Source organism: Buceros rhinoceros, unplaced genomic scaffold, assembly GCF_000710305.1.
Source record: "Buceros rhinoceros silvestris isolate BGI_N320 unplaced genomic scaffold, ASM71030v1 scaffold13573, whole genome shotgun sequence".
Taxonomy (NCBI): Eukaryota; Metazoa; Chordata; class Aves; order Bucerotiformes; family Bucerotidae; genus Buceros; species Buceros rhinoceros.
Genome location: NW_010401881.1, coordinates 25,251 through 37,121, shown reverse-complemented (window position 1 = coordinate 37,121; position 11,871 = coordinate 25,251). Strand labels below are relative to the sequence as shown.

The 11,871-nt window shown below is 39.7% G+C and overlaps 1 protein-coding gene across 1 annotated transcript in view; it reads left to right on the top strand.

Annotated features, from left to right (window-relative positions):
• Positions 1-365: 365 nt before the first annotated feature.
• Positions 366-11,871, top strand: part of EIF3A (eukaryotic translation initiation factor 3, subunit A) — a 29,740-nt gene continuing 18,234 nt past the window's right edge. The window contains exons 1-10 of the mRNA XM_010132439.1: positions 366-548; positions 750-886; positions 3,922-4,085; positions 5,356-5,555; positions 6,536-6,744; positions 7,741-7,912; positions 8,939-9,043; positions 9,823-9,921; positions 10,364-10,480; positions 11,536-11,721. Coding sequence (XP_010130741.1) covers positions 411-548; positions 750-886; positions 3,922-4,085; positions 5,356-5,555; positions 6,536-6,744; positions 7,741-7,912; positions 8,939-9,043; positions 9,823-9,921; positions 10,364-10,480; positions 11,536-11,721 — 1,527 coding nt within the window. The 5' untranslated portion in view covers positions 366-410. The remainder of the gene's footprint in view (positions 549-749; positions 887-3,921; positions 4,086-5,355; positions 5,556-6,535; positions 6,745-7,740; positions 7,913-8,938; positions 9,044-9,822; positions 9,922-10,363; positions 10,481-11,535; positions 11,722-11,871) is intronic.

The following is an 11,871-nucleotide window of genomic DNA, read 5'->3' as shown; positions in this document are numbered from 1 at the left end:
TGCTGTGCTACAAGCCTCATGGTGTATATTCATTTTCCTTCTTGATCAACTAGCTTTAAAACTGGATGTGTGTGTTATATTAATATGTATGAAGCGCCTCGTCATGCCTTGATGGATGGAGAGATGTCTCTGCTATCCTGGAATTTTCATGTTAATGGAAAGGTCTGCGTTCCCTTGCCTGTTGCATCCTTGAAAGACTGCCACTGCAGTTGCATCTGCCAACGTTTTTGATCTGGCCAGCTAAATCAAACCGTCAATGAACTTTGGTTAGAGTTGATTAAATTCAAAAAGGTTAGAGCGTTAAAACCAGGAATCTTCTGCTTTGCAAATCTTTAGCTGATTGGATTTTACTTTCAGAATTCCTTGAGGTCGGCAAAAAGCAGCCTGCCCTTGATGTTCTCTATGATGTTATGAAAAGTAAAAAACACCGAACATGGCAGAAAATCCACGAGCCGATTATGCTGAAGTACCTGGAACTCTGTGTGGATCTCCGCAAGAGTCATCTGGCGAAAGAAGGGCTGTACCAGTACAAGAATATTTGCCAGCAGGTATGGCTTTTCAAGAATTAACTTTTTTTTATTTGTAGCAGGCTTGGTGTATGTCAGCTGATGAGATCTAAAAGTAACTGACTGGTCTTGAGTTGGAGCGAATCTGCATTTTAGATGTTCCTGGGTTTGCGGCATTTATGTTTTAAATATCTGTTCCCCATTGTGCATGGAAATACCTTCCCATTTTCTCCTTTGATGCAGGTGAACATCAAATCTTTGGAGGACGTTGTTCGAGCTTATTTAAAGTTAGCTGAAGAAAAAACAGAAGCAGCTAAGGAAGAATCCCAGCAGATGGTACTGGACATTGAAGACTTGGATAACATTCAGACTCCAGAAAGGTAGGTGACCTGTCTGTAAAATGTGGCGATTCACAGCCAAGCGTCCTTACTGTCATGAAGGATGTGGGCAGTTCAGAGAACCGGGGTGTAAAGATGGTGGGTGTGAAATGGAATACCAGTGGTGTTCTTAGAGGTTCTAAAGGTGGGGGAAAAACAGGCATTTTGCATTGAACAAAATCCTAAGCCTGAGTAAAGAAAAGGAAGTTAAATAGTAAAGAATAGAAATTGGAGATACAGTAGGAGCAGTTTTGGGAGTTGGCTCACTGCCTTCTAGGATCTGCTCGGATCTGCATCTGTAGTGGTATTGGAGAGTTTATTGTTGAGAGCTGCTCATGATCAGCTGGTGTACAAATGCTGCTAATTATATGAGACCCCCTTAATTTCTGTGTGATAACCTTCGGTCTTGCTGACCACACTGTGCGTGCACAGACAAAAGGAAATGCTACTTTATAGTTGCCTGGGTAACTGATGGGATAACAGAAGAGAGGGCATCAAAAGTAAATTTAGAATGTTGTAATTGGGTGGGTAATGAGAATGTAGCAGGAGTGGAGAAGACGAGCAGTTAATAAATCTGCTTTGTGTATAGACCTTCACTGGCAAATAGCGCCGGGTTAGGCTGAAGTCGTTCTCCAGCTCTGTGAGAAGTCACTGTTCTGTTGTAGAGTGTTTTGTGGGAGAACTTCTTAACTTGCTTTGGGCAAAGTGAGGTTAACTCCGATTGCATATTTATGTTCTTCAGATGAATCTGTTGATTTAGGGAATGTTCACATTAACTCTGATAGTAGAACTGTGTATGTGGTGACATCTGTGGAAGAGGGGTGACAAGGTGGGGTGAAGAAATGTTTTCAAGCATTCCAGCTGCATTTGGAGGAGCCATCAGCCTATGTCCTTTAAAAAAATTAAGCTGTGTAGTGAATAAATTAAAATTTCCAGAATTCAAACAAAATTAACACTTGCAGAATATATCAAAAGAAATAACAAAAAGATCTTCAGCCGTAAGTGGAGAAGTGGTGGTAAAATTCTGAGGAGGTGGGTTGAGATAAGCCATTGTAGGTGTGATCTGAAAATTAAAGCAATACTTTGCTACTGATTTTTGTAAGAATATTGATTCTGGAATAAAAGAGAGTTTTATACCAGGGAAATTACCTTGTCTGTGGTGAATGGAAGAGTCAGCTTTCTCTTCGTGTTGGGTGACAGCAGAATTTCTGACCCAGAGTTTTAAAAATAACGAGCAGATGTTTTGGGTACTGAAGCTCTGCAGATACCCATCTGAGCTGAGCAGTCAGTGTGTTTTCTCATCATCTGTCTGTAGGACTGAGGAGCCGTCTGTCTGAACAGTGGCTGATGTGTTGTTATCTCGATTGCGATAACATTCAGGTCATAGAGTTAAAAGTAAAATTTAGCATAGGCTTGTTGAAGGGCAGAAGACATCTGATTGTGTTAGAATTTCATTTGGTAATTTAATTTTTTAGATTCAAGAAATGCCAGAGATCTAACCTGGGGAAAAGTAAAGCCGATGATACCATAGGTACTGGAAGGGATGTTTGCGGTTGAATTGGAAGCGGACTAAGTCATGGCCCAGTGGGAAGCTGATGGCATGTAATGACAAAGGAGTGAAGTTAGTGGGAATTATTTCAATTAAAATCTTGGCACAGAAGCTAAAAAATCAAAGTTGTATCTACTGATAATGGAAAGTTTGAAGAAATTATCGAAGTAGAGGATATTTTGTATTATGTAGGTGACTATAAGGAATAGAGTTTTAGTAGTGAAATAATACTCAGAAAGACAGGGAGTAGAAGGCTGTGGATTTACATGTTAACAGCAAGGCTCTCTGGTAGAAGTAGGGGACTCATTGGTTGCAAAAAATGAAGAAGTTACAGACCTGTCATCAGCAGAGGTTCCAGGATGACAGCGCCGTTCGTGTTCTTTCCAGTGCCTGAAACAGTCCTTGTCACAGAGGAATCCCACTAATAGACATTGTAGATTGACTGCTGCTCTTGTTCTCTTTTATATAACCGAGGACTAGAAATGTGTCTTCTAAGTCACACTTCTTTATCTGAACAACCACGGGTTCTTCAGGGTTTTTTAGATCCTGTTTTCTAGTCTTCTCATACTTTTTTGCTGTATTCACTGTTTGATCTGTTGGAGAAGGCTGTGGTGAAGTGTCACCTCTGGTATGTAGAACTAGTGCTCAAGGAAGGAAGTTAGAACCAGAAGCAGTGTAACAGAAGACAGTTAACAAGAGTTGAGAGTTTCTCTTAGCAGCATAGTTCAAAAGAGGCTTAGGGAAGATGGTTCTTTGTAAGTTTGTTGTGCTGGACGGACTGTTCAGCAGAAAGTGGTCACGTGGGCCATAGCCCCGAGTTTGTCTCGGTGTCTTGGGAATTCTTTACAATGTATTTCTCTGAATAAGAGAATGCAGTTATGGCCACTAAATGCAAGATTATCATATCTCAGTTCTGCCATCTTCAAGCATCTTTTTTATGTCAGAAGTTTTAAAGGATTTGATGGTTTAAGGATTCTAGTTTTCAATGTCTGCAGATCATATGGCACACATTGTTTCTGAGTCGTGTCAACAAGACGTGAGCGCTCTCTGGCAGCATTGCTGGTGACTAAAAAGCATGTTTCAGCAAGTAGGAAAGCATCTGATATAGAGTGATATCTGAATTTTAACAGAGGTACAGTGCACGGCTCCTTGGTAGAAGAGTGAAGGTGAGAATCCTGGAATTGGTTTCCTTTGGCTTACTCATGTGAAGGACACACGAGCTCCTGGTGTCTCTTACCTCGGAAGCTTGTACGTGTCAGTCATATATGCAGGGGCCAAAGTTTGAAACGTAACAGCAAGAAAAGTGGTGTACATCCTTGAAAGGAAAAGGGAGACGTCTGAGGGACCCATTTGAAAAAAAGGAATAGACTGTTCAGCAGCAGTTAGCTGTTCAGTTTTTGTCTGGTCTCATCTTAGATATTGATTAGAAAAATTGGTGAGAGCTGTGGAGAATAAACCACTTTTCCTTACTCTCCTGCCCTGACTGTAGTGTTCTTTTGAGCGCTGTAAGTGGAGAAGACACTCAGGATCGTACTGACCGACTGCTTTTGACACCCTGGGTTAAATTTCTGTGGGAATCATACCGACAGTGTTTGGATCTTCTCCGAAATAATTCTCGAGTGGAACGCCTGTACCATGATATCGCACAGCAAGGTAAGTCAAAAAGATTGAGACTTAGAGTATTAGGAGATCTAGGACTTCTATTTTACATCCTGTAAAACTATGAAGTTAAAGGTTATTTCTATTTGGGTACTGCTTCAAAGCTGGAAATACATTAATGTCTTAAGCTTATGTATGTACTCACATACTGTTCTTAAAATTACAGAGTTTCTTTGAAATTACTGAGGCTTCTGGGCACCAATCTTTTCTTCCAACAGAGCCTGCAAGCAAAAAGTTATTTTTTTTTTCCTGGACGTACTGAGACTATGACCGTATCTTTATTTTTTCTAATTTACCTATTGAAATTGGTTGTGTTTTCACTTTGTTATCCAGAATGGCAAATGTGTCTTCCATTAACATATTCTGTGTCAGCTAACTAGGGTGCACAAAAGAGTACTGTCAAGTGATGATGTGCTGTCAGTTGACACAGACTTAGCAATATATTATCCAGAAGGTAATAGGAAAAAGTCCAGTCTCGTTCTTTCTGACATTATTCTGCAAGAACCGACTTTATAAGACTTTATATGTTAATCTTTTATTAAGGGTGAGAGGGGAGCCGAAAAACATTTTCCTTTGTATGTGTAAGTTAGGGCTCTGTATTTTTGAACAAAGAGCCTGTTAGATTTTTAACCTGGATCCAAATTGTGCAAGTACATTAGGAAAGGTCACTGTCGGGTAAGTTCTAGGTGCTTTAGTGTGCTTCAGTCTTTGTGCTGCAGTGTCAAGGCTTCCTTTTGTGACTGTTCTGGTAGAGTTACTTTACAATTTTTCTACTGACAGTGGTAAAGCAAAAACAGATTTTTGAAAGGAACTATGGGATCAAAGGCATGTTTTTTTTCTGTGCCATTTCTAGTCATTTGAAAGCTTCATTTAGCTTTACCATGTTTAGATGACTTGAGAATTTTTTCCCACGTTCTACAAAGCCAACACCATGCCATCCATCATGCCATTCAGAGTTTTACTTGCACTTAGTTTAAAATAAAAACCAGAATCAATGCTTAAATTAGAACATTTTTGAAGAGACTCAAAGTGTTGTCTTTGCTCCTTAAGTTTAGTTATGTAGAAGCTGCTTCAATTTTTGAGGTCAAGATGGAAGCGCTTTGCATTGGCAGTTACTCATTAGGTGTGACATTTAGGTTGCATCTTGTTTGATACGTCATTGGATTGTGAATGAAGATTTTTTAAATGTACTGATTTACATCTCTGAATCCATTTAGAACTACTATTAGTGAGCATTCTTAATTTATATGGTTCATTTTTGCAGCTTTTAAGTTCTGCCTGCAGTACACACGTAAAGCTGAGTTCCGTAAACTCTGCGACAACCTGCGAATGCATTTGGGGCAGATCCAGCGCCATCATAACCAAAGCACAGCCATCAACCTCAACAATCCCGACAGTCAGTCAATGCACTTGGAGACCAGGCTTGTGCAGCTCGACAGTGCTATTAGCATGGAGCTCTGGCAGGTATGCAGCAGGGCTCTCGTAGCCACACTGTAGGCTACAGCTGGTCCAGAATCTGTTCCATGCAGATCATGTTTCATGGTACATACTCCAAGGTAAAGACAGGAGAATAGCTAAAGAATGAAGTTTCGATGTCTAGAACGTGCCACCACATGCATGTTGAATACTTAGTCTGATGTTCCTGAGTAGCATTTCAAACCAAGCTTTTGCTGCTTGGTAGTAGCTGAACTCACTTTGAGTTCTGAAAGGGAGAAGTCGATGATGACACCTTCACCCCTGCCATCTGTCATGCTCCTGAGCTAGATCCCTGGGAAGTGGTTGGCAGATGCTAAAGTCTGCTGTTAGGTAGGACCCTGCGTTGCTGCTTGAATTTCTTAGTGTCTAACCAGTAAGTGCTCTGTCAGTGCAAGTTTTTCAGAGATTCTCTTCCAACCTTTCTAATGTCAAATTCCCTAAAAAACCAAGGTTGTAATTTCTGGTTTTGTGAATCTGGGGGACTTTCTCCTTCGTGTTTTTTTGTTTTTTGGTACCTAAGTAATTACATGTAAGGCATTTCTGATACTATATGTAATTTTAGGGAAACTATCCCGTTTTTGATCACAAAAATTATTTTTATGAAAAATGGTAAAACCAGGCAATAGTAGAATTGGAATAATAGTAAAACAGTAGAATTTCTAGCTGGGGTGTTCTTTTCCCCTTGGTTTGTAGCTTGAAAACCGAAGAAACCAGTTTGCAAAAAATTACACGAACTAAACATTATTAAGAAATTCTAAGCAGATAGTTAATGGCTTTGCAGTATGTCCAAAGAATTTCTTTGTTAGGCAAGAAGCGTTTCATTTCATGTAGCTGGTGGAACTGAAGATTGCAGCTCACAGTGGTATTAAGTATATTATAGTCTTACAACCTTTAGTGAATGTATATTTTTTCTCTTTTTTGTGTGTTGCAAAAAACTTCCTAAAAGTAGTGTTTTTGGGTTTTTTTAGGAAGCTTTCAAAGCAGTGGAAGATATTCATGGGCTATTTGCACTGTCTAAGAAACCACCCAAACCACAACTGATGGCAAATTACTATCACAAAGTTTCAACTGTCTTCTGGAAGTCAGGAAATGCTCTTTTTCATGCATCCACACTTCACCGACTTTATCACTTATCAAGAGAAATGCGAAAGAATCTCACGCAAGAGGAGATGCAGAGGTGGGGAAAGATATTTCCTGTAGTCTTAGATTCTGTTTATAACTTTGTAGGTTCAAAAATAAACTAAATTGTACACCATGTAAGCAGTGACGTGTGTGGGTATGAGCAGCTCTGCTTGAAATGGCCAGTGCTAATTGCCTCAGACCTGGAGCAAGAAGGGTATTTTACAGAGCTGCGGTGGAAATACCGTGAACATCAGGCTCACCTTAGTTAAGCTTTCTTCTCCATTACGGACTGTGAAGCTAAGCAACTTAATATCTGTGGTTTGCTTCTTTTTTCTCTTCCGAGGGCTTGTATTTACTTCACAAGATTTCGTTGTTACTGTTACAAACTTTTCCTTAATATATTGAAGGTCTGTATAGCCAAATGGTCTGTAACTTTTTTGAAAGTAAGTATGATACTGGCAAGGCTTCTGAGGCACGCGGAGTCGTTGGTTCCATTGACCTCTGAAGTTCATGGACAGGCGTTTATAGAATCGGAATCTGTCGGAAATAAATACTCTATGGAAATTCTTCTACTCCTGTTCATGTGGGTACTAAGGTCAAAGTTTTAAGTCATTTGTATTGTTACACCAAAGGTACACCTGGCTTGCACTGTAAACTTCAAAAATCAATACAATCAAAGTGATCGGTAGGGATCTGCAGCTAAAGTAAGTTTGAAAAGTGCTGCTTTCTGCTGTTTTCATTGTTTTATAGAATTTTGGTATTTACAGAGGCAGCTTAAATTTCTTAGTATTTCTCTGTGTCTACATATGTCTCTATACACACACGTAAGTAATGAAAAGATGTTCTCAAAATCTTTCTCCTGGTTACTGAGGTACAGACCGCAGTCTACTCTTACTGCACAGCTGGCGTCTTTTCTGTGATTACTGGTATTTTTACACAGTTCTGCATCATGAATGCTGCTCATTCCTACTCTTGAACTGGCACGCATATGAAAAGGAATTAATGAGTGTTCTCTTGCAGTTCATCTTTCGCGGTTGTACTTTGTCAACAGGATGTCTACACGAGTTCTTTTGGCCACTCTGTCCATTCCTATAACTCCTGAGAGAACCGATATCGCTCGCCTTCTGGATATGGATGGCATCATTGTTGAGAAGCAGCGACGCCTGGCCACCCTGTTGGGTCTCCAGGCCCCACCTACGCGTGCCAGTCTCATTAATGATATGGTAGGTAGTGGGGTTCAGATGAGCAGCTCTTAACTGAGTCCTCTCTCTGGACTGTTTTCCTTCTAGAGCGCCATGTTTAGGTATGGGACAGCAGTCTAGAAGTTAAAACAGCTTTATGGTTATTTGTATGAGTTACAGTATAGTTAAAATTCAGATTCACAAGAAGGACTGCTTGGAAATGGCAGCAGTAACGGGAGGCTGAATGTCGGTGCACACTAAAGAGTCAGATTCAGTATTGTCCTTTATGTCACCCAAGCAACAGAAGATGTTTTGAAACTCTGAAGGGTCTGAAAAGGGTTGTGAACTAGAACTTTGGGTTTTTTTTTCCCTACTCTAAGGTGTGTGATTAACTGCAACAGATGTTTATTTTTCTCTTTTAAATGTATTTTGGATAAGCAGAGATCAAGACATCAAATAGCAGCCTGTGAGGACCTGAGTGATTGTGAAAACTACCTTGGGTTTAGTTGGAAGGGAGGCTGGATTTATCTTTCTTCAGACCTGCCTAGGTCTTTGTAAACAAATCAGGCATTCAGTCCTAGTGAGTTTTCAGAGAATATTTGGATTTCTTGGAGTCATTTGCATACATGCCAAAAACTTAAGATTCGAGGTTCATTTTACTACTTGTCTTAGTTATTCTTATTGTACCTTTCCGGTTTGCCTCAAACCCACAATTTAAAGCTTCAGAAGGTTCCTCATGAACTGCAGTGTGTGGTTTTAGCTTGGATGGGGTCCTGCATCTGTGTGGTCTTAGAAATGGTTCATAAGCTGAGGGTGGTACTCTAGTCTAAATGTTTATCGTGTTCGTATGGTTTTTTGTCTACTTTTCCGTTTTTGAATACAGTTAAGTGATGCAGCATAGGTTTACTGTCACTGCATTTAAGGATGCTGTAACAAGAAAAAAGTAGTCTCTGTTAAAAGGTACATGTGGTGCCTGTTTAACTTCTTGAGCACAAAATTCTTAAAGCTTTAACCATTTGTTAATACTGTGTTTATTGTGAGATCTTTGGATTTTTTTGTTGATTGTAGGTGAGGTTCAACGTAGTGCAATATGTTGTTCCAGAGGTGAAAGAACTGTACAATTGGCTTGAAGTGGACTTTCACCCGCTCAAGTTATGCAGCCGTGTCAGCAAGGTAAGTTCTGTAGCTCTGTGTGTATATTGCAGCTGGTCTCGATGAGAAGTCTGTTATTTGAATATTGATTTGTGGTAAATACTTGGTGCCAGAATTTTCAGTAGCTGGGTTTTGTTTGGTCAAATTCCATTACAGTGATGTGTTCATAACATCCGATCCACGTTAGGCATGAGATTATTGAGATTAGCATACAAATTAATGCGTGTCTCTAAGAGCTGTTTAGAGGGTCCCTATAAGGGTGCTGAGTTTTGGGAATGTATCAGAAGGCCCTGTGGGTGGAGGTGGTACCAAGTTAAAGTTCATTTAAAAATGTAGGAACGAGAAAACTGCACACACGTGCATATACATGCAGATGGGTTGTGTTGGAAGTGGAAAAACTTTTTCTACTATTCATGTAGAGTATGGGGAGGTAAAATAATGTGAGAGCCTGCTGACTAGGTTAATGTAAATTCTGCAGCCGATGAAGCACATCATGTTCTTTTTCTTTGATAGTGGGAACAAAGGTATTTGAGGTGCTAAAAAGAACTTGAAGGTAAATTAGCAGTGTGGTAAACGTTGCCAGTACTGTCAGTCGCCTTCATACAAAAATTGTTAGCTACCCGTTATTAAAGTGTTCTGATCAAAACATAGGCTGCAGTCAAACAGTGTAGTATCTGGACAGAAGTGCTGCTGTTTCAAGAGCTGTAAACCAGAAGCGTTACAGAATTGTGCTTTGCACTTCAGTGTTGAAGATTTTTAAGGGTTGATGCAGACAGAGTAACTTTTCAGAATTTTGATAGGTTCTGAACTGGGTGAAAGACCAAGCAGAAAAGGAACCTGAACTGCAGCTATATGTTCCTCACCTGCAAAACAATACCATTCTCCGCCTTCTGCAGCAGGTATGGGTAAAGAAAACGTTTGTAACTAGGCATAAGTTAAAGTGCTTGCTTTGGAGATAGGTTTGGGTGGGGTGTTGTGGATTTTTTTGTGTTCAGTTGTTTTACAAAATGCACATTTCATTGACCTGCTTTCGTTACAAGTGACAAGCAGTGTTATTTCTGGTGTGCTAAAGAAATAGTTGAAGGCTAATTAGCAGCATAGCTGTATGTAGTTAATGCTGCCAGTCTCCTTCATACAAAGAAGCCGTTCAGAAGTTATGTTTAATCTTAGCTCAGGTTTGAACGCAGTGCAGAAAGAAAATCCTGAAAGAGTATTTGTGACTCTATTAATGTGGATACATCCATTTGTTGATAATTTAGTTGACTTAGCTTTATAGCCCATACAAGAACTTCTACTTCTGATCTCTTTTTAATGAGGAAAAATGTTTCTGTTCACATACAGGTGGCCCAGATTTATCAAAGCATTGAATTTTCTCGTCTGACTACCCTGGTACCTTTTGTTGATGCTTTCCAGCTGGAACGTAATATTGTTGATGCAGCCAGACATTGTGACTTACAAGTAAGTGCTGTAAAAAGACTTCTGTGAAATGTTGTATCACTACATTGGATGAAAACTAACTGGTGGACATAGGACTCAAGGAAGACAATTGAGTCTGATAGATGAAGATAAACTAGAGTAAAAGATGCACCTGACTATATTAAGAACTGACGATTATCGTCATTCTGGTGTATATTTTTGATTTAGGTGAACAGTCACTAATTTAAGTCCCATAGAAGTAAAAGTTGAAGTGCAGTTTGCTGGAACTTGCCCTGTGAGCCCCAGTCATTGAGCCAAGCGTATCGTGAAGCAAGGCTAACAAACAGGGATGCCAGTCTCTGCCTGTGCTGAGTTAGTTGTGCAAGACTAAAGAGTAGCAGTCACCGATGCTGGGTTTTGTCTAACCAAGTGACTGAAGTAAAACACCAGTGTCTGAAGTGTGCAGCGATGTCTGAGATGCTGCAGCTGCTGTGGAATGTTGTGGTGTGGGTGAAGCTGGCTGTGTTGCAGGATCGACAGCCTGTACTGAAATGTTTAAGCTGGCGTTACATGTAGTTTTTACTTGAGTTAACTCAAGTTTACTTGAGTTTTTACATTAGTTAGTAATGATCCATTTAGGTTTTTAGTTGAGATTGCTCAGTAATGATCCATTTAGATTTTTGGATAAAGCTGAGTTAATTCATTTAGATTAACACACAACTTTAGCTTATATTTTAGATGGGTTAAAATTGTCTGGATTAAAGTTAGGATTCTTGTTTTGCATATTGCTAATGTGGAGGAAGAGGCAAGAATGATTTGTCTTGCGGTGCTTGTTTCATAGAATCGTTGAAAGTTCAACCTCTTCCAGTGGATTTTTTTATTTGTTAAAAAACGATGGCAATCAAACACACACAGTGCTATTTTTCTTCTACTAATTTGGCATTTATCATAGTCTGTTATATCTAAAACTTTTAAAAAGTAATTTCTTCTTTCTATTGACTCATATTGGTCATAAGCAGAGCAACAGGAAAATTGTTTATGCCTGATAATAAATAATACAATACTTATTCTTTTTTCTTTTTTTTTTTTTTGCAAAGGTTCGCCTTGATCATACTACTCGGACGCTGAGTTTTGGCTCAGATTTGAATTACTGTACAAGAGAAGATGCTCCACTAGGCCCTCAACTACAAAGCATGCCTTCTGAGCAAATCAGAAATCAGCTGACTGCGATGTCCTCAGCTCTGGCTAAGGCTCTGGCAGTCATTAAGCCTCCTCACTTACTGGTGAGTTGTTTTAAGTCTTGTGAAAATGCTGACAAATTCTGACGTTGCCCCTGTATGCAAGTCTTTGCTATTTTTTTGCTTGTCTGATGAGCTGCTCCTTACAGTAGTCTGTTCTCAGTGTAGTGGTAATCAGTATTGCGCCCCCCCCCC